The sequence below is a fragment of the Arvicanthis niloticus genome, chromosome 14 (assembly GCF_011762505.2).
Source record: "Arvicanthis niloticus isolate mArvNil1 chromosome 14, mArvNil1.pat.X, whole genome shotgun sequence".
Classification (NCBI taxonomy): Eukaryota; Metazoa; Chordata; class Mammalia; order Rodentia; family Muridae; genus Arvicanthis; species Arvicanthis niloticus.
Window position 1 is genome coordinate 861,928 of NC_047671.1, and position 24,122 is coordinate 886,049.

Here is a 24,122-nt window from a genome sequence, read left to right on the forward strand (position 1 = left end):
TGGAATGAAAAGAACTCATACAAAGTCAATACTGCACTTAGTGTGTGGAGATGAAATGCCAAAATAAAAGACCCCATTAGAAACAATTTATTCTTTTACACAAGTCTCTCAGAAAGTGTGATGGTTAACATTAATCGGAAGATAAGCTGTAAATTATTATCTTGATGACTTTAATTGATGTGAAATGACCTTTTCTTTTTTTTATTGGATATTTTATTTACATTTCAGAATATAGAAACAGTGACATTTATTAATTGTCCCCTTCCCCTTCCCCATTTCCCCTTTCTAGAAAACCCCTATCCCATACCCCCTTCTTCTTTTTGCTTTTATACAATTTTTTTAATGTTAACAAATGGCTTTATAAATTTGGTAATGCTCAATATCAATCAGAAGTGTAACCTAATACCCAACCTAGATATATCAACTATCTTTGACTGGCAGAGACATGTGAACATCTGCCTCCATGTCTGGCCCCCCTCTCTCTTTCTCTCCATCACCTAGCTCCTCCTCTCCTTCTCCTCCTCCTTTAATTGAATTCTCTCCATCATCTTACTCCTCCTCTCCTTACTCCTTCCAACTTAGCTCCTCCTACATATCACCTTTCCTGTTAAAATAAAACTTTTCTCTCAAAATACAGTTAAAGCATAACTATACCAATTTATGTCAGTAAGGTGCAAGATAGACCTAATACCCAGTCCATCATTTTGTTGACTAAGCAGAACCTCTGTCATCTCTCCTAAATAAAAGACTTAGTTTTGAACCTGGCTTTTTTTTTTTTTTTTTTTTTTTTTGGCTTTATAATGAATGTCAGCTGAAAACCATCCTCTCAAATCTTTTCTCTCAAAGTAAATAGCAAGGATTGGCTATGAGACTATGAGACTATAAGTTTTCAACCCCATCAGAAATCCAGAATGACTGAGTTAACTGAAATTATGGGAAGCACAAAGCATAGCTTCTAAAAGATAGCCAATTTATAGAGACGCTGAACACCTGGACAGTCCCTATACTACAGAACATTGGAGCATCTGATCTTCATCCTTCTGGCCTAGGATCATCTGACAGACCTAGTGATGCAGAATTATTAAGGGCTGATTACTCTGTCTTGGCAGATATAATCAGTTGACTATTCTGCGAGTGTGTCCTTTTCTGGACAGTGATTTGTCTGTAGATGGAAAGAGGAAATTCTTGCCTAGTGGCTGACTCACCACAATTGGAATAACTCTAAAGATGCTCAATTTCTTCTTAGAATCCAAGACAGGAAGCTGTCAAGAGCAGACAGGTCTCTAATCAAAATGAACATTAATACAGAAATGTTTGTAATGTGAATTCTGTGGACTTCTGACGTTTTGAAAACCAACTATCCATGTAAGGCAATCTGGACTGTTGTCTGTTAACTCCTCTCAGCTATTTCTAAAGAAAATATAGAAAACACCCTAACAATAAACTCAAAGCGATGAATTTGCTATAGGCCCTTAAGTCACAGGCTAACCATCTCAAATAAGTTAGAAAAGTTGAAGAAGGACTGGGTCTAAGCCTTGTATTCCTAAATGTGTTATACAGGTGCAATGCCTATGAGAGTAACAATATTAATCTCACTTTTATATCAATAAGAAGCTCATACCAATGAAAACCTTTATGTAGAATTCAAAGTAAATTTTGTACAATTTAAGAAATTATAACTTCAGCTTAATAACAATTATACATATTTCTACCAATAGGTTATGGCTATGCAATAAATCCTAGCTAATCCTCCCTGTTCCACCAAAACCACTACTTTTCCCTAGAAAGACAGCCCAATATTAACCACCTCAGTCCTCAAGGCCAGGAAACAGGGGTGCCAACTCTTCATTAACTTCTTCAAGCTGATTACAGGTGTTGAGATGTTAGAAGAGGGGCATAGGGAAGAGTAAATTGATAAGCCTCTGAAGCTGTATCTTCACTGCATCCAGCTGAAATTCCAGGACATCAGAGGTTTGAGCAGGTCTGTTCAGCTTGCTTGATGAGTAGATACACCAAGACTGCGTATTCTGCAATATACAATTCTCAAAACAAATTTTAGTATCAAGATAATTTTTTGTTTGAATTCTGGAATCTAGTCTTCTGGCTGCCTGCCTCTGTCATGTTTAATCCATATAATTCTGGAAGTTTCTTTGAGGGTATGCTCCCACCATCCTACCATTTCCTCCTTTCTGCTCTCAAAATTCCCCAACACTCGGGAACCCAAACTTTCAGGCACCAAGGCCCTCCACTTCCACTGATGCCTGGCAAGGCCACCCTCAACTATCTATACAGGTGGAGCCATGAGTCCCTCCTTTTGTGTTCTCGGATGGAGATTTTAGAATGGCTACTCCAGCTTGTTTCTGAGGACCATTTGCTTGAAAATTTGTTTTCCAGCCTTTTACTCTAAGATAGAGTTTGTCTTTGTCACTGAGGTGGGTTTCCTGTATGCAGCAAAATGCTGGGTCCTGGTTACATATCCAGTTCATTAGTCTATGTCTTTTAATTAGGGAATTGAGTCCATTGATGTTAAGAGATATTAAGGAACAGCGATTGTTGCTTCCTGTTATTTTTGTTATTAGAGGTGGAATTAACTTTGTGTGGCTTTCTTCTTTTGGATTTGTTGGGAGAAGATTATGTTTTTGCTCTTTCTGGAGTATAATTTTCCTCCTTGTAGTGGAGCTTTCCCGCTATTATCCTTTGTAATGCTGGGTTTGTGGAAAGATATTGTGTAAATTTGGTTTTGTTGTGGAATATCTTGGTTTCTCCATCTATGGTAATCGAGAGTTTTGCTGGGTTTAGTAGCCTGGCCTGGCATTTGTGTTTTCTTAGGGTCTGTATGACATCTGTCCAGCTTTTCTAGCTTTTATAGTATGTAGTGAGAAGTCTGGTGTAATCCTGATAGGTCTGCCTTTATATGTTACTTGGCCTTTTTCCCTTACTGCATTTAATATTCTTTCTTTGTTTTGTGCACTTGGTGTTTTGACTCTTATGTAACAGGAGGTATTTCTTTTCTGGTCTAGTCTATTTGGTGTTCTATAGGCTTCTTGTATGTTTATAGACATCTCTTTCTTTAGATTAGGGAAGTTTTCTTCTATAATTATGTTAAGATATTTATTGGCCCTTTAAATTAGGAATCTTCACTCTCATCTATACCTATTATCCTTTAAGTTTGGTCTCCTCATTGTGTCCTGGATGTTTTGTGTTAAGAACTTTTTGCATTTTGCATTTTCTTTTTTTTTAACTATATCATTGTGAAGCTTTATTCTTTATCACAGGGGAATGTACATTTTAGTCTACTTCTGATATTAATAGAGCCAATCTGACTTCTTAATATTACTATTCCCTAGAGTCATTTTACTGTTCATGAGACATCTTTTCACATATATATTTAAATTGTAGTGCTTGCTGGACACTGTCTACTAAACACAGTAGTAAAACCATTATATTTACTGGAATTATAGGTGTCATTAAAGCTAAAAGTATCATTTTTCTATAACTGATAGTTTCTTCTATTTCTTCTTTGCTTAAACCAATTTCATTTGTTCTGTACTATTTTTTAGACATTCTAAATTTACATGTATTCATTCCAAGACATACCCATATATGTGAGAACAAATACAAAAATGTATGCCTAATAAACTTCCGTTTGTATTTTCATTTCCCTACTGGCTAAGGATGTTGAACATTTCTTTAAGTGTTTCTTAGAGATTTCTGATTCCTCTATTGAGAATTATCTTTCTTTGACAGTTGTGTCAATATTTTCTATGGTATCTTCTGCACCTGAGATTCTCTCTTCTATCTCTTGTATTCTGTTGGTGATGCTTGTGTCTATGACTCCTGATTTTTTACCTAGGTTTTCTATCTTGAGGGTAGTCTACCTTTGTGATTTCTTTATTATTTCAACTTGCATTTTTATGTCCTGGATGTTTTTGTTTAATTCCTTCATGTGTCTGGTTGTGTTGTCTTGTACATAAAGACAACTGTATAAAGTATTTGTACCATTTTAATGCTGCATATTGGCCTCAAGATTATCATAAGTAGAGAGAAAATTAAACATTAATAATGATATATGAGAATTCTCTTGGATTTGACAGTAATTTGCATATGGTATTACAAATTCAGGCCACTAAAAATATTCAAAGAATAGATAAGAAGTAGAGCATATGCCTCTTAAAATGATAATTATATAATTTTCTTTTGTTTATGTCATTTTAAATGATATAAGTGCAGGTTTTGGTCAGGAAGTGATCACTTTAACTATGTCTATACTATGAAATCTGGACAATATTAACAGCAGAATCTTCAAAAATTAGGAAGAAATTTTGAAATACATGAAATATACCTGTGTATTCTGCTTAAAGCACTACAAAATTGATTTTAGTATTTCTAAGTTTAATGGTTCTAAACTCTATTGAGTTTAATAGTTTTTAAGTTATGAGTGGAATTAGGCTTTTTTCCTTTATTAGTCTTCTTCAGAACAATTGAAGCAACTATGATAAAGTGAACACATTTTTTTTTTTTTGTTTTACTAGTAAGTCAAAAGGTAGGCTACTTTATCAAAGAAGATACTCCTCACATTGATTACACTCTAGAGACCAATAACAATAGAAGTTGGGTATCTACCTGCACATTAGAACCAGGCCTGCTCTGCATATTTACTAGGCTCTGTAGCACTAGATAGTCATTGTACTGGCTGGTTTTGTGTGTCAACTTGACACAAGCTTGAGTCATCAAGAGAGGAAGGACCTTCAGTAGAGGAAATGCTTCCATGAGATCCAGCAGTAAGGAGTATTCTCAATTACTGATCAGTGGGGGAAGATCCAGCCTGTCCAACCCTATGCTGATTGTCCTGGGTTACATAATAAAGCAGGCTGAGGAACCCATTGGAACCAAGTTAGTAAGAAGCACCCCTCAATGGCCTCTGCATCAGCTCCTGCAACCAGCATCTTGTCCTGTTTGAGTTCCTATCCTGACCTCCTACATTGATGAATAGCAATTTGGAAGTGTAAACCAACAAACAAACAAGCCAAAACCCAAACCAAACCAAAACAAAAGCTTTCATCCCCAGCTTGCTTTTGGGTCACAGTGTTTTTATTGCTGCAATAGAAACTGTAACTAAGACTGTTCAATTCTCTGATCATCAAGTTTCTTATCTTTCTTACAAGGATAAAAATAATATCAACTCATCAGGACTTCATCAAAGTTGTATAAGTTCAAAATTCTAGACATGATAACAATCCTCAATAAGAAAAAGACTATTACCACACTAGTAATGTGGAGATATATATATATATATATATATATATATATATATATATACATATATGGAAGAGTAATCAGAATGTTCTATGCACAGGTGCAAAACTGTCAATTTTTTGTTATTTTTGTTTGTAATGGTTAAACAAAAACATCATGGAGGAAAGTTCAGCATGCATTAATACTCTGCCTCAGACTGAAATTTCATTCTCAAACTGTTTCAGTGCTCTTGGTATCAGAGAACTAACAACCATTAACTGTATGTCTTTTGTGTTCACTGTTGATACACACATTCCAAGCTATTCATTCAAACACTGGAGACCTGGAATGTTGAATTTTTTTTATTTATCCCATAGGCAATGTTAGATGTTGTGTGGCTTAGTCTTGTTTGGATCTGAGAGTTTTGGGGGAGAGACTTGTTATTAAATCTCATCAATATTCAACAGATATTTAATGGAGAGCTCTCTTTGTACAAGATTAATATTGCTTCTTTGTGGATACAAGTTTAATAACAACACAGCCTTTATGAAGATATTCTGCACTATCATTAGACTATTTCAAATACAATAATCAATAGGAAATATAACCAAAACTGAAAGCCTAAAGGAAGACATTATGTTTTCTTTTTTACTGGTGTAAATAGAGTTAATTCAAACTCAGTACAATGCCCCATTGGAAAGTGCATAGGGCCTTAGGGTATCGATAACTGGGCATTTTGTTTAAAGCACTGTATGTAGTACATATAGTAGCCATTACAATAAAAAAAATTCTTTCTTGTTGTAGGTGTAGGTTAGTGGTATAATGTTTTATTAGCACAAAAAGACCCTGGGGGCTTATCCCCAGGACTTCAAAAGTAAAAAGAAAAAAATATTTTTCTCTTTTAAGGTAACTGAACTGCACAACATCAAAAATATAACCAGACTGCCTCGAGAGACAAAGAAACATGCAGTGGCAATTATCTTTCATGACGAAACGTCAAAGACATTTGCTTGTGAGTCAGGTAAGCAATTTCAGACCCATCTACAGCTTGAGGAAATTGAGTTGTTTCAGAGAGAGTGACTCACACAGATGAAGGCAAAGGAAGTCTGAATATGATGGCGTATTGTAATGAGAATGTGTGGCAGAAAGCTTTGTAAGAAGTTCAACATACTGATATGCTGTAGGAACAAGTGTTTTGGATTTCTTCTATCTTGTCTTTGTCTGGAGCTTTGTTCCCAGGAGTTCTGAGGTCTCCTGGGACTTTGATACAAGCTTTGAGAATTTAGTAAACAATATCTGGGAGATGTTCAGGATCAGCTTGTGACTTGTAATCTGGGTTTGGCAAAGTGTAGCTGTGAAGCATTTTCTAATGTAGTAGTATCACTGATATGAGAAAGCTCATCCAAGACACTTCAGAACATAACTTTGAGTAATGTGTTGCTTTCATGGAATTTCAATACTACTATACGTCAATATATTTTCAATTGAATTTTAGCATCTAAGTTCATAAAACACTTAGACATTAGGGAGACACAAGTAGTTTGTCGTTTGAACCTGCAGTATTTTTTCATGGAGCAATCTCTGTGCTATGTAACATGTTAGTTGGATTATTGCCTTTTAAGTATTTAGCTCAATGAAATGGGTATTTATAGAAAGAATACAGGCAAAATGTCCAAAGCCTGGAAAGATGTGAATTTAAAGTAATGATGAGGTTTTTACAGAAGCTTTGATATCATTTTTAGAGGAAATATGGCTAAAGGTTTATAAGTTTAATTAATACAAGCAAATATTCTAAAACTGATGATGTCACTTTTCCTAATAAGAATGGTTAATAACTCCTTATCTAATTTTATAGGAGCTTTGCTACACTGTACTGGAATTAATCAAATAGTTCATTCATTGAACACATTTACATATCAGCCCAAGATGGTCTCTCAAAAACAAACAAAAATATAATTTTCCTAATTTTAACATTTCACTGCCTAGTGTTTTCAACTTTACAATAATCAGAATTGGAAATGTATAAAGAGCTCTAGAGTCAATTTTTAAAAATTGGTATTAGTTATGATTTAGAAAAAATCTTATTTGGAAATTTTGGAAAAATATTACCTCAAAGTTTATGTTCCTTTAGTTTCCTAATGAATTCAATACATTATCTTTTTTACTCTGATGATTATTAGTGTTATAGTCGAAATACTTGGTACCATTTTACATATTTAGTCAAATGGCTTTTGTAATTTAATTAACTGTAGATCATACTCCAGTTTCCTATCAGTTGGTTTTTCAAGGTAGGGCTTAAAATGATGAGAAAGAATACAACATTGCATTTTTTCACATTTTATTTTTCTAAAACAATTGTGAGAGTACATATTCCCTGGTGTTTTTATATATATATATATATATATATATATATATATATATATATATTAGTGTTTCTCCAAATTGCAATGTTATGTAGAAACTCAATGTTTGCTCCAAGAGGAAAGAGCCTCAGGAGAAAAAAAAAAAGTCACCCAAAGGTCAAAGATGAAGAGAGAGAAAAAAATTTAATTAGATATTTTATTTATTTACATTTCAAATGTTATCCCTTTCCCGGTTACCCCCGCCCCCCCCCCAAAAAAAAAACCAAGAATTCTCCTAAACCATCCCTCCTTTCCCTGCTTCTATGAGGGTGTTACCCCACCCACACACTCACTCCCTACTTCCTGCCCTGGCATTACCCTACACTGGGGGCATTGAGCTTTCACAGGTCCAAGGGTCTCTCCTCCCACTGATGACCAACAAGGCCAGCCTCTGCTGCATATGCGGCTAGAGCCATGAGTCCTTTCATGTGTATTCTTTGATTGGTGGTTTAGACCCTGGGAGCTCTGGGGGGCGGGAGTCTGGTTGGTTGATATTGTTGTTCTTCCTATAGGCTTACAAACCCTTCAGCTCCTTCAGTCCTTTCTCTAACTCCTCCATTGGGGATCCCATGCTCAGTCCAATTCTTGGCTGAGAGCATCCACCTCTGTATTTATCAGGTTCTGGCATAGCCGCATGCCTGTAGTCCCAGCTACTGGGGAGGTTGAAATAGGAGAATTGCTTGAGTCCAGGAGTTCTGGGCTGTAGTGTGCTGTGCTGATAGGGTGTCTGCGTTAAGTTGGGCACCAATATCGTGAAATCCCAGGAGCGGGATAGCACCAGATTGCCTAAGTTGTGGTGAACCAGGCCCAGGTTGGAAATTTTTTTTTTGAAATGTTATTGAGGGCCACTACCCAATAGTGTAAATAGGAGTGAACTGTTCTTGAAAATAGAGACTCTTACCAGTCAAACTGGGAAAGAAAATTTAGACCATGGAACTGCCAGTAGGCTTCATGGAGTACTCCACAGTTGCAATTTCAGAAGTCATCACCCAGGTTGAGGTGAAGTTTCTGGTGTTACAGCTGCTTTTGTGTAACTTCTGATTCTTGTATCACCTCACCCATACTATTGTTAGTAACCCCAACTAAAAACTCATTGGTCCTCCCAATTTGACATTGCTTCAATTGTTAATCTGTCATGGACTCCCTGTCTTGGATAAGTTGACATTTGTGTGTCTCATCTCTTTAGAAATAATCTATCACACAACATGCAGACACATGTGTTTATATACCCAGTTTCTTCCCAAAGACTTGCTGCTCCATGTTATTCTTTCTCATCATCCATGGTCACTTCCCCTATCTATAAAGGATATATGCCATAGGGACAGAGGAAAAGTAGATATTTCTTTGTAATTTGAATCTTTTTTTTATTGGATATTATATTTACATTTCAGATGTTATCCCCTTACCTCATTCCCCCACCACCCAGGAACCCCCATTCCATTCCCCCTCCTCCTGCTTCTATGAGAATGTGCCCCCACCTATACCCCACTCCCACCTCCCAACCCTCAAAATCCCCCCCCACTCGGTGTCTAGCCTTCATGGGACCAAGGATCTCCTTTCCCACCTATGCCATCCTCCCCTACATATACAGATGGAGTCATGGGTCTCTCCCTATGTGCTCCCAGGCTGGTGGTTTAGATCCTGGGGAGCTCTGGTTGGTTGGTATTGTTGCTTTCCTCATGAGGCCACAAACTCTTTCAGCTCCTTCAGTCTTCTCTTTAATTCTTCCATTGAGAACCCCTTGATCAGATCAATGGTTAGCTGTGTGCATCTGCCTCTGAATATGTCAGACTCTGGCAGACCTCTAAGGAGACAGCTATGTCAGGCTCTTGTCAGCATGCACTTCCTGACATCCAAAAAAAAAAAAAAAATCAGAGTACAAAGAACTTCTGGGGGAAATCACCATCTCTGACCTCAAACTGTATTACAGAGCAACAGTGATAAAAAAAAAAAAAAAAAAAAAAAAAAAAAAAAAAAAAAAAAAAAAAAAAAAAAAAAAAAAAAAAAAAAAAAAAAACTGCATGGTATTGGTACAGAGACAGGCAGGAAGATCAATGGAATAGAATTGAAGATCCAGAAATGAACCTACACACTTAATGTCACTTAATCTTTGACAAAGCAGCTAAAACCATCCAGTAAAAAAAGGACAGCATTTTCAACAAATGGTGCTGGTTCAACTGGAGGTCAGCATGTAGAAGAATGTACTCTGATTCTTAAGAGATATTTTAGTGACTATGTATTAAGTCAATACTACACATGCATTCTGTATTAGCATCGTGCCATATGCCTAGACTTAAAACTTTCAGCTTCTTCATGTCTCAACACTGGTACATTGATTCAGAAACATTCATGCTCATAACAAAGTCTCAGCCCATGTGTGCATCTGTACTTCTTGCTGTATTGACCTTGAAATGAGTTGAACAATTATAATTAAACTCTAGGAATCAAGGCAACAAGGTGTCCTAGAGGAATGTGACAGCACACAGGTGGCATCCATGTCGTGTAGCCTGAACATCACATCTATATATGAGGCTCAGTACCAACAGAGTAGAGTTCTCAGTAAATTGAATTCAAAGTGCACTTAAACAATTTCCAGGAAAGACAGAAAAGAATAGAATTTAAAGTAAATGCCCAAGTTTACTAAGAATCTAGAAGTTGGTTTCTAAAAATGATTAAGTGGGATTCGTGGAGAACTTGCTGATTCTTGGACAAAAGGCTGGTACTAGTTGAGGTGAACTCAGATCATTTTATAAAGCTACAAACTACAGAACTTAATTAGTTAATCATAAGACTGTTAAAGGAGCACCAGTTAGGAAAATCCACAGAATTTGAGCAACAATTATACAGTGGGATTATAAATTGTTATAAATATCCTAAGACCATGTTGATATAAATAAAATTTAAATGAATATGTGGGCAGAGATAGAAAAATATTCCTTGCAGAAGAATCTTTAATTAGAAAGTGACATGCAATTCATCACTTTTCAAGTGTTATATATTCATTGTAACTTTATTCCAAAGTGAAATAGGTGAAAAAAACTTGATATTAAAGGAGACTAATATTCTAATTTAGCTGACTAATCTGGTATACATTATGGTGATAAATCCTTTAGTATAATGTGGAAAAAATGCATCATGCGTCATCTTTGTCCACAGAAAGTGTATGCCAAATGGAATCATAAGGAAAAAAGCATATGATTTCAAATGTTACAAAATATCTCATTAGAATTTTTCCAACTTTTAAGACCTGCTCCACTAGATGGAACTGATACCTGATGTTGTTATTATACTTTGACCCTTACAGCTTCAAAACCTAGGCATTGTGTTCACACCAGTACCATTCTGAATTAAAATTACCATGTGATGGGCTCACAAAAATCACAGTAAAAACCTCACATATGTTATTTAAACTAAATAATTTTAATCACTTTAGAATAATCAAAGGTTATTCATAGTTTTGAATCTTTCCATTATTAATTATAAAGAAAAATGGTTTGTTTGAAATGTTTCTAATAAAATCTCTATGATTTCCAAGAGCACAAGGCAAAGTTCTATTCAGTCTTTGTACACACAATCCATTCTGAAAAAGACTGATGCTTATCATATGTAGATTTTACAAACACAGTAGTAATCTAGGCCTTAAATTAGAATTATTTGTGATGGTTTCATGGTTCATATAAGATTATTGAAAAATGAAGGGATCTCTAAAACAATGTGGTCTAATTTAAAAGAATGATTTTCTATGCATGCAAAGTGGCATTCAAATTATTTAAACATAATAAAAAATTTTGAACACCTTTAAATTATTACTTATTTAAAAGTATTTGTTTTTAGAAATTCTTTTAATTTGAGAATGAAGCTGCTTGCTAGCAGTTAGTCGTTTAAAGGGTATAATAATGTCTTAATGTTTTAACTGCTGACTGTCAAAAGCCATTTAGGAAAGGTTATGGTAAGCAAGAGAGATTTCTGGAAATGGCCCACCATTTTGCATGGCTGCTATGGGTGCACTCTGAAGGCAAAGTCCCTAGAGCCTTCATCCCAGGATTGCTTATTCATGCTGATATCCTTTTCCTGCCACTATTACATATCCTAAGGAATCCTGGACACCTGCCCACACTATTGGGAAGATTTGCAGAATCAATATGAAGATGTACTTCCATGTAGTAATGCTGCATATACAAATTGATGATTTTATAATTTCTGAAAATTATTTTATAGAACTCTTAAACTGGTTCAAGTAATTTCAAACTTCCTATAAGAAAAAAAAAAGTAAAAAACAATGAATGGAACTCTGTAAACCTTCATGTGTCATGAACTAATTGTACTAGGAAAGAAAACAGGCTAGGAACAAATTTACAATCAAGGAAAGCATTTCTTCTAGGTTAAGAATAGGACCACTATCTGGTAACTAAAGCTCATAAACTGGGAATGAGTAATTTATTACAGGTGCAAAGACAGAAAATAAATGGTAGACTAGGACATTTATATAAGACTTCAATATAGTAAGACACAAGGCAGATGATTTGTCTCCTAACAAAGCCATGTTACTTGTGACATAAACACTATCGCTTTAAACTTACAGATAATGAATGTTTAGTCAGGTACTATTCTTAATAGAAAGACATGTAAACAATCCTGCTGTAACTTGTTAAGCTTTATAGACCTATGACTTATTGACTTAAATTTCTATGAACTTATGGAATGTAAAAGTGCTTATAAAACCATGTGATCAATTATCCTGAGATGGTATAAAAACTAAGAACAACAATAAAGTGGCATTGTAGTATTTTTCTGTTTCATTCAGTGTGTGTGTGTGTGTGTGTGTGTGTGTGCCTGACTTTCTTTTCTTATTTTTTCTTTTCTCTCAGACTTATGAAGAGTTAACAAGTCTGAGCCTCTCACCTGGTCATTCATAGGCTTATGAGTCAAAGAGTAAAGATCCCAAGTAATCAAGTTACTTTTCTTAATCCTCTGCTGATAGCAACAGGAGTTAATTACCAGAAGTCATCAGCGTTAAGCCCCTGAATAGTAAGAAATATTTAAGTATCCAGAAGCCATAAGCTTTTGGCAACCTCCAAAGTTACTTTTGCTGCCTTCCTCAGTACATTAATGCTGAGCTGAACCTTGGCAATTGACTTCAAGGATTTTGATGGTGGACAAAAAGGGACTTGAAATCTGGAACAAGAAAATTAATTATTTTTTTGCAAATTATTTATATAGAAATTAAGATATAGTACATTACATATTGAAATACTCATATATTTTAAAAGTTGGTTTCTTTGAAATGGCTATAACAAGTAGACATTGTACAGATTATTAAACACATAAATGAATTGTCTGTATAAAAATAAATTTTTCTCTAAAGATAATTATGTACAGTATTGCTCTCTGATATGAGCTGTATCTCTATTCACTCCTCAGAACAGTGAACTTCAAGAATATCTTTATTATTTTATGACACTAATAATGGGAGAGGATCTCTTTTTAAAAGTTTCTAAGTTTTAAAAATTAAACTAAACACCAAATTAGTAGAAGAATTTCTTAGTTATGGTTTCTACTGCTGTGATAAAAAGACCAAGAGCAAAAGGAACTTGAGGAGAAAAGGATTTATTCTATTTATAAATCTCATGTTACACTCCATCACTGAAGTGAGTGGGAAGCAGAAATTTAGTGCAGGAACCTGAAGGCAGGAACTGAAACAGAAATCAAGGAGAAATGCTGCTTGCTTACTTGCTTTCTCTTCCTGGTTTGTTAACCTGGTTAGTTAAGTGCTCTAAACACTTGCCTACAGGCCAGTCTTACAGAGGCATTTTTACCGGTTAAAATGTCCTCTTTCCAGATATGTCTAGGTCTGTGTGAAGTTGACAGGAACCAGGAAAGAGGGGGAAAATAAAACATATGAAAAATTAATGAAATAGAGCAAAATTAATTTATTTATAAACGTTAATCCTAGAAGATAGATCAATCCACAAACAACTTGACTTACAAGTTGAAGACCTGACTTTAGAACTCCAGAAATCATGTAAAAAGCTGAGCATTGTGGCACATGCCTGTAATACTGACACATTTGGCTTCACTATCAAGCTTAACTACTTGCAAATAACTATTAACAATTCTTTATAAAAATTACAGAAATTTGATGAAACAATCATCCAAATTTATTCTATGAAGCCAGAATACCCTAACACTGAAATTAAACAACAATACAATGGCAACCTAAAACCTACATAGAATATTCATAATTAATAGATGCAAAAAAAACCCTTTCAACAAAATTGTATCACACAAAATCTAAAAGCACATATTAATTTATGTTGAATACAGTAAGGTTAAATTCATTCTAGGCAGGAATAAAATGTATACAACTCCTTTCTAGCAGTGCTAAAGGGAAAGTTTATAGTATGAAGAGCCCTCATAAAAAAATTAGAAAGCTCTCATGCAAGAACTTTAAAAGTACACCTGACAACTCTAGAACAGAAACCACCACCAACAACAAAAAGAAGCAGTCACAACAACAACAGCAATAACAACAAAGGAGTAGAAGTCAGGAAATCATCAAAATCAGCTAAAATCGATCAGAAACAAAGAAATCAATAAAATAAACACAGATGCTGATCCTTTGAGAAAATCAACAGGATATCCAAACCCTTATCTAAACTAACAAAAGGATAGAGACAGTATCCAAATAAGAAAAATCAGAAATGAAAAGGAGACATAACAACAGGCATTGAGGAAATTAAAAGAACCATTAGGTCTTACATCAAAAGACTGCACTCCACAAAATTGGGTAATCAAAATGAAATGGATGAGACAGAGACTATTTACTAAAGTTAAATCATGATCAGATAAACATTTTTAACTGTACCATAATAACTAAGATAATAGAAGCAGTCATTAAAAATCTTCCAGCCAATAAAAGCCCAGGGCCACAGGGTTTTTACTGCAGAAACCAGTGGTAGAAACCAGACTTTCAAGGAAGAGCTAATACCAATACTCCTCAAACTATTCCATGAAATAGAAAGAGAAGAAATACTAAAAAACTCATTCTATGTAGCTACAGTCACTCTGATACCTAAACTACAAAAAGACTCAGAAAAGAAACAGAACATCCAACCAATTCTTCTTATGAACATAATTCAGAAATACTCACTAAAATACTTGCAAACCAAATCCAGGAAAACACCAAAAATAAAATATCATCCATCATGATAACAATTTTTTCTTTTTAAAAAATAATTTGAGAGAATGATGACACATACTTGTAATTCCAGAACTCCGTAGTCAAAAAGATCACAAGTTCAAGACCAGACTAAAGTACATATCCAAACTATACAAAGATTCAACAAAACCAGCAGCTGGTTCTTTGAGAAAATCAACAAGATAGATAAACCCCTAGTCAGACTAACCAGAAGGCACAGAGACACTTTCCAAATTAACAAAATCAGAAATGAAAAGGGAGACATAACAACAGGAACTGAGGAAATAAAAAAAAAAAAAAACCCATCAGATCCTACTACAAAAACCTATACTCAATAAAACTGGAAAATGTGGATGAAACAGACAATTTTCTAGACAGATACCAGGTACTAAAGTTAAATCAGGATCGGATAAACCAACTAAACAGTCCCATAACCCTTAAAGAAATAGAAGTAGTCATTAAAATCTCCCAACCAAAAACTCCCAGGACCAGATGGGTTTAGTGCAGAGTTCTATCAAATCTTCAAAGAAGACCTAAAACCAATACTCTTCAAAGTATTCCACAAAACAGAAACAGAAAAACAATACCCAATTTGTTCTATGAAGCCACAATTATGCTTATATCTAAACCACACAAAGACCCAAAAAAGTAAAAGAACTTCAGACCAATTTCACTTATGAATATCAATGCAAAAAATATTCAATAAAATTCTCACAAACCAAATCCAAGAACACATCAAAATAATCATCCATCATAATCAAGTAGGCTTCATCTCAGGGATGCAGGGATGCTTCAATATACAGAAATCCATCAACATAATCCACTATATAAACAAAGTCAAAGGTGAAAAAACACATGATCATTTCATTAGATGCTGAGAAAGCATTGGACAAAATTCAACACCGCTTCATGATGTAAGTCTTGGAGAGATCAGGAATTCAAGGTCCATAACTAAGCATAGTAAAAGCAATATACAGCAAGCAAGAGCCAACATCAAACTAAATGGTGAGAAAATTGAAGCAATCCCACTGAAATCAGGGACTAGACAAGACTGTTCACTCTCTCCCTACCTACTCAATATAGTACTGGAAGTCCTAGCTAGAGCAATTAGATAACAAAAGGAGGTGAAAGGGATACAAATTTGAAAGGAATAAGTCAAAATATCACTATTTGCAGATGATATGATAGTATACTTAAGTGACCCCACAAATTTCATCAGAGGACTCCTACAGCTGATAAGCAACTTCAGCAAAGTGGCTGGATATAAAATTAACTCAAACAAATCAGTAGTCTTCCTCTACTCAAAGGATAAACAGGCTGAGAAAGAAATTGGGGAAATGGCACCCTTCACAATAGTCACAAATAATATAAAAAACTTTGGCGCGACTTTAACCAAGTGAACTTTAAGCAAGTGAAAGATCTATGACAGCAACTTCAAGTCTCTGAAGAAAGAAATCAAAGATCTCAGAAGATGGAAAGATCTCCCATGCTCTTTGGCAGGATTAATATAATAAAAAATGGTCATCTTGCTGAAAGCAATCTACAGATTCAATCCAATCCCCATCAAAATTCCAACTCAATTTTTCATAGAGTTAGAAAGAGAAATTTGCAAATTCATTTGGAAAAACAAAAAGCAAATAAACAAACAAACAAAAAACACCCCAGGATAGCAAAAACTATACTCAACAATAAATGAACTTCTGGGGAAATCACCAACCTGACTTCAAGCAGTATTACAAGGCAATAGTGAATAAAAACTGCTTGGTATTGGTACAAACACAGGCAGGTAGATCAATGGAATAGAATTGAAGACCCAGAAATGAACCCACACAGCTATGGTCACTTGATCTTTGACAAAGAGCTAAAACTCTCTAGTGTAAAAAAAGACAGCATTTTCAACAAATAGTGTTGGGTCAAATGGTAGTCAGCATGTAGAAGAATGCAAATCTATCTATTCTTATCTCCTTGTACAAATCTCAAGTCCAAGTGAATCAAGGACCTCCACATAAAACGAGATACACTGAAACTAATAGAAGAGAAAGTGGGAAAGAGCCTCAAAGCCATGGGCACAGGGGAAACTTTCCTAAACAGAACACCAATGGCTTATGCTCTGAGATCAACAATTGACAAATGAGACCTCATAAAATTGCAAAGCTTCTGTAAGGCAAAAAAAACACTTTAAATAGGACAAAAAGGCAACCAAAAGCTTGGGAAAATATCTTTACCAACCCTACATCTGATAGAGGACTAATATCCAATATATACAAAGAACTCAAGAAATTAGACCCCAGAAAATCAAATAACCCTATTAAAAATGGGGGTACAGAGCTAAACAGAATTCTCAACTGAGGAATATTGAATGGCTGAGAAACACCTAAAGAAATGTTCAGCATCCTTGGTCATTAGGGAAGTGCAAATTAAAACAACCCTGAGTTCCACCTCACAAGAGTTAGTTTTTTGTTTGTTTGTTTGTTTTTGTTTTGTTTTGTTTTGTTTTGTTTTTCGAGACAGGGTTTCTCTGTGTAGTCCTGGATGTCCTGGAACTCACTCTGTAGACCAGGCTGGCCTCGAACTCAGAAATCTGCCTGTCTCTGCCTCCCAAGTGCTGGGATTAAAGGCGTGCACCACCACCGCCCAGCCCTCACATGATTTAGAATGGCTAAGATCAAAAACTCAGGTGATAGTAGATGCTGGTGAGGATGTGAAGAAAGATGAACACTCCTCCATTGTTGATGGGATTGCAAGCTGGTACAACTACTCTGGAAATCAGACTGGCTGTTCCTCAGAAAGTTGGACATAGTACTACCTGAGGATACAGCTATACCACTCCTGGGCATATACCCAAAAGATACTCCAACAAGAACACATGCTCCACTACGTTCATAGCAGCCTTATTTATAATACCTAGAAGCTGGAAAGAACCCAGATGTCCTTCAACAGAGGAATGGATACAGAAAATTTACGTAATGGAGTACTACTGAGTTATTAAAAACAATGCATTCATGAAATTCTTAGGCAAATAGATGGAAGTAGAAAATATCCTGAGTGAGGTAACCCAGTCATAAAAGAACACACATGGTATGTACTTATTGATAAATGAAAGTTAGCCTAAACCTGGGAATACCCAATACAATTCACATACCAGGTGAAGTTCAAGAAGAAGGAAGAACAAAGTGTAGAATCTTCAGTCCTTCTTGGAAGGGGGAACAAAATACTCATGTAAGGAAATAGAGAGACAAAATGTGGAGCAGAGAAGAGGGAATTCCTGTCCAGAGACTGCCCCACCTGGCGATCCATCCCATATACAGACATCAAACCCAAACTGTTGCAGATGCCAAGAAGTGCTTGCTGACAGGAGCCTGATATATCTGGCTCCTGAGAGGCTCTGCCAGAGCCTGGCAAATACAGAGGTGGATGCTTGCACTCAACCATTTGACTGAGCACGGAGTCCTCAATGGAGGCAATAGAGAAAGGACTAAAAGAGCTCAAGGGGTTAGCAACCCCATAGGAAGAACAACAATATCAAGCAACCAGACCCCCCAGAGCTCCCAGGAACTAAACCACAAACCAAAGAGTACACACAACCAAAGAATACACAACCAAAGAGTCCCATGGCTCCAGCCGCATATGTAGCAAAGGATTGCCCTATTGGGCATCAATGGGACGAGAAGCCCTTGGTCCTATGAAGGTTTGTTTCCCCAGTGTAGGGGAATGCCAGGGCCGGGAGGCAGGAGCAGGTGAACAGATAGGTAAGCCCCTCATAGAAGCAGGGGGAGGGAGGATGGGATAGGGGTGTTTCTGGAGGGGAAACCTGTAAAGGGGATACCATTTGAAATGTAAATAGATAAAATATCCAATAAAAAACAAGGAAAAACTAGTAAAACTTAATAGAGACAGTGAGCAGAATGGTGATTTCTTAAGTCTGGGAAGAGGAAGCTGAAGATCAAAAGGCACAATGATTCAGTCAGTTTGAAATATATACTGAGGAATTCTGTGTTCCTGTTGTACATGTATAATAATACATGATGTATTAGTAATCTATTGTAATATTTTGTTGTTTTTAAAAAAGTATATTTAATTTTACAAATGTTTTAAAATGTTTAAAAAGAAGTGCTTACATGTATCTTTGTACAAAGAGAACGTTATTATTTTCTAAAGTAGCATGTTTTCTTCATAATTTTTGCTGATCAATGTCATAGTTCTTTCTTTATTCTATGATACTATTACTCTTTTTACAAAAAGTACTTTTTGAAGATTCTATGTAGTTTTATAATTCTTGTGATTCAAATGTATTCTCTATCTGAAAATATAAAATTCATCCTTGAATTCAACATGAAAGGATGCTATGTACGTGGTTCAGCTAATTTGATTGACATTTCTTTATTTTTTTATGAATGTTCATTAAATGTATTCACATAGAAAAAATATACAATATACTTTTCACTGGATTATATATTCTGTTTTTTTTCCCCAATCTGCTTTCATACCATTTTAATTACATGCAAGAATTAAGGTCAGTTCTAGGCTGAGGAACTAGCAATACAATAGATCCAAATAGTCAAGGAACAAGCAAGACAATAAACAAAAATAGTCAAGGAACAAGCAAGGCAATAAACAAAGTCCCATGATCACTGTTTCTAAGGGCTTATCAGATTGACCAAAATATCTGAGCCACTTCCCTGTCCTAGCCCAAAGTCATTTTCATGCCTGAAGCCTACTTCTTTGTCCTAGCATAAGATTTAGATTTCTGCCTAAGATTACTTCTTTGTTCTAGCCTAATGTCAGATTAGTATTTCTTCACATTAGTAAGGAATTATTGACATATAAAATTTGCATGTGTTAAATCTGCACAACCTTATGCTTTAAATCATATATACATTAAGTAATGGTTATAACTACCAAAATAATTAATATTCCCCTCACCTTCTAGATACCATTTTTCTTTTGTTGTAGTTGCTACAAAAATTCTTAAAATCGGCTGTTTAATAATGGCCAAGCCTGTATTGGTTATAATTTGTGGTACAGAATCTGGAAATAGTAAAAAATAATAATAATAATAATTTTTAAAGCTGTGTTAAATCTTTAGCTATAGACAAAAGTGTGTGTGTGTGTATGTATGTGTGCATGTGCTCATTTCTTATGTTTTTCATTGTTTTTATTCTGACTTGTTTTTATTGCTTGTTTTCTTTTTTTCTTATTTTACATTCTTTTAATTGGTATTTTATTTATTTATATTTCAAATGTTATTCTCCCTTTCTGGTTTCCCCTCTGCAAAACCCCTATCCCATTGCCCCTCCTTCTGCTTTTATGAGGGTGCTCTCCCACCCACCCACCTATTCCTATCACACAGCCTAAAATTCTCCTACACTGAGGCATCAGGCCTTCACAGGACCAAGGGCCTCCCCTCCTATTGATGCCAGATAAGGCAATCATCTGCTACGCAAGCAGTTGGAACCATGGGTCCTTCCATGTGTACTCTTTGGTTGGTGGTTTAGTCCCTGGGAGCTCTGGGGGTAGTGGGTGTCTGGTTGGTTGATATTGTTGTTCTACCTATGGAATTACAACCCCATCAGCTCCTTAGGTTCTTTCCCAAACTCCTCCATTGGGGTCCCCATGCTCATTCTGATGGTTGGCTGCAAGCATCCACATCTGTATTGGTCAGGCTCTGGGAGAGCCTCTCAGGGGACAGCTATACCAGGCTCCTGTCACCAAGCTCTTTTTGGCATGAGTAATAGTGTCTGGGTTTTGTATCTGCAGATCCCAAGGTGGGGCATTTTCTGGATGCCTTTTCTTCAGTCTTTACTCTACTCTTTGTGCCTGTAACTCCTTTGAACAGGTGCAATTCTGAGTTAATTCTTTTGAGATATATGGGTGGCCCCATCCCTCAATCAGAGGCCATGCCTAAGCTCTGGTTATGGTCCCTACAGGTTCTATCTTCCCTTGGTTGGGTATTTCAGCTAATGTCATCCCTGTTAGGTCCTCGGAGCTTCTTGCTTTCCTGGCATCTGAAATTTTCTAGTGGCTACCCAAGTTCCCCCTCTCCCACAGCAATATACCTCTGTTCAAATTCCTGACCTTCTGTACTTCTCCCTTGTCTCCTCCAACACCTGATCCTGCCCCCCTTTTTACCTCCCCCTCTTCTCTCCCTCCTTGGTCCTTCCCTTCCTCTACATCCCGTGATTATTGTGTTCCCCCTTCTAAGTAGGACTGATGCATCCACACTTTGGTCTTCCTTCTTGAGCTTTATATGGTTGTAGGTATTTCAACCTTTTAGGTTAATATCCACTTATCAGTGAGTACATACCATGTATGTTCTTTTGTGACTGGATTACCTCACTCAGGATATTTTCTACTTCCATTCATTTGCCTGCAAATTTCATGAAGTCATTTTTTTAATAGCTAAGTAGTACTCAATTGTGTAAATATACCACATTTTCTGTATCTATTCCTATGTTGAGGGACATCTAGGTTATTTCCAGTTTCTGGCTATTATAAATAAGGCTGCTATGAACATAGTGGAGCATGTGTCCTTATTACATGTTGGAGCATCTTCTGAGTATATGCCCAGGAGTAGTATTGCTCAGTTCTCAGGTAGTACTATGTCAAATTTTCTGAAGAACTTCCAGACTTATTTGAGAGTGGTTGTATCAGTTTGCTAATCTCACCAGCAAAGAAGGGAGAGAATGTGTGAAGTCAATAGATGAGTAAATGAGGAAGATCTGGAAGGAAATGGGAAGAGAAAAGATGATAAGAATACAATGTATGAAAGAAATTATTTTCAATGAAACAAAAGTTAAGTAAATGGGATATTTTATGAAGTAATAAAGTATCATATTTAAGTATAAAAACAAATGATAATGATGGTTTTGTGTGGGTGGATTAGTATAAATTCATCAGCCATGTTTATTTTTTTTTTTTGTATTTTTATTTTCTTACTAGAAATTCTTTTGTACCATTTACATTGTTCATGTTTCAAAGGACCTACAATGAACTTCAGATTTAGGAAATGTTCCCTCCTATAAAGATTCTACAGTTCAATGCTCATTCTAGATTACAGACCATGTTCATAATAGAACTGATTCAATGAAACTTAGATAATAAAAAAATATAGTTTTGGTTTTGATATTAAATAGTCAAATACAGAATGATGTGAGTTCACCATGTTTAATTCAAAACAGTAGCTGGTATATATTCAAAGCTAAGGAAGAAATCAGTTTTATTTTTTTAAGAAGCAAAATTAGTATATAGCCTTAGAGATTGTGGTGGTTTGAATATGCTTGGCCCTGGGAGTGGCACGATTTCGAGGTGTGGCCTTCTTGGAGTATGTGTGGCCTTGGTGCCCTAACTAAGACATACATCAAATGCTCATGCTGTCTCCAGTGTAACTTGGTTTGTGGTACCAGGCTTCCTCCTCCAAGCATTTCTATCTTGCATTTTCATGAGCCATTCATTACTTGAGGGATCCTGAGAGACATTTCTGTTTATCTCTTCTTCAATCCAAAAGGCAACTTTATCCATGAAGGAACAGCCTCTATAGCTTGCTGATTCCATTGTTTAAGACCACAATTGCTAATTTAAAACTATCTGCTTCTTAGCTATCTGCTAAGAGATATGCAGAAAAAATATTAAAAGAACAGATTGGCCTGATGTGAACTAAAATGTGTGGGAAATGGAGGGGTTAATTCTACAGTGAAAATGTCGTGTGTGCAGCCATGACAATGTAACGAGGCTTTGAATTTTTAATGTTCTTCACAGACTCACACTGAGGAATTATATTAAATCATATCATGATTAGTACCTCACATAAATTTAAATTATTTGCATGATTTCTGACTGTGATTTGATCAGGCTGGCAGGATAATCAATTAGAGAGAAAACTGATATGAAAAACAAAGTTTATTGTACCTTTTCCTTTGCACATTCAGGGCTCTGGTGAATCAAAAATGTCTGACTGGGATAGTCACTCTGAAGTAATTCCAGAAGAGCAAGTACAGTCAGGACAGGGAAGAACTGGTTCCACTGGAATGAGTATGGCTGATATGTCATTCCCCTTATAGGCTTTTCAAATTGAAGCCTTGGAAAAAGAAAGGAATCTATTAAGAATGTTGTGCAAAAATTCAATATACCCTGCTTCAATCTCTCACTAGAGACTATACCAGAATACTCAATAATTTTGTGACAGCTTGAGAGTAAGACTGCATGTCATGAATTTTTTTATCTTCTCCCTACTCCAATAGTTTGCTTTTTCAGTTTTAACCTGATGCTATTTTGTTTTACTTGGTGGTCATCTGCTGAGTCAATGTTGGATGTCGTCCATGCTAGTGACCCATGCCAATCCATGAGATCCCCTTCTAACTATATGGTCATCATTATGTCATTCATACAGGGCAGTTTACCTGCATAATACAACTGTTAGACGTCCACACACAGCTTAGAACAGACCACACCAGAACAAATGGTTCCAGGGTTGGGGGGTTATTCAGGAGATAGGGCAAAGGTGGGGGGAAGAGAAGTAGAAGAAGAATATGGAAGAAGAGAGTGAGGTCAGGGGATACTGCCTGTTTTATATGGGCGGTGATGTAGCCTCTCTTAGGTAAAGGTGAGGTAGCCAGGTGGATCCTGGGAATCTATGGCAGTTGCCTTGGCAATGATGTGGGGGTCCCTAGAAGTGATGTCACTGGGCTTGAGCCTGATACCAACAACAACTCTAAGCTACACAGGTAGATCTCCCTCCAAAACAACAGAACTCTAAAAAGTAGATCTAGAACAATATACTCCATGCAGAAGAATTTGAAAGCCATGTTTAAATTACATAGATAACATTTAAAAAATGTACTTTCACTTACATTTTCAGAGTTTACATGAAGAATATTACCTTAAAGAATTTTATCATATGCTACTGTGTTTTAAAAAACAGTACTTTTTCTAGCTATCTATAATTGAGAACCAGATTTCTGAAATACTTGAAGCAGAAAAATGGTTTGAACATTTTTATACTAAAAAAAAAAAAAATCTGATTCAGCTGAAGTGCTGATGAGGTCTTGAATTTGCTTTTTAAAAGTACAACGTACCTGAAAATACTCATGAAGCTATTATAAGACTGTCATTTAAATTTTCTAGAAAATGTTTGACAGTATTAAGTAGTACAAAAAATAATAAAGACTGATTTTATTTCTGCCAATATATGTCTTATAATAATATATGTGTGTAAAATATAATCAGCTAAGATATAGATCAAGTAGATATTCAGAATATTCACAGATATCAATAATAGAATATGCATTGTA

At 35.8% G+C, this 24,122-nt stretch overlaps 1 protein-coding gene across 4 annotated transcripts in view; it reads left to right on the forward strand.

Annotated features, from left to right (window-relative positions):
- The window catches only part of Dok6 (docking protein 6), a 382,064-nt gene that overhangs the window by 135,087 nt on the left and 222,855 nt on the right, over positions 1-24,122 (forward strand). For all 4 annotated transcript variants that reach the window (XM_076912327.1, XM_034518225.2, XM_076912329.1 and 1 more), the window contains exon 3: positions 6,142-6,256. In XM_076912327.1, coding sequence (XP_076768442.1) covers positions 6,142-6,256 — 115 coding nt within the window. The remainder of the gene's footprint in view (positions 1-6,141; positions 6,257-24,122) is intronic.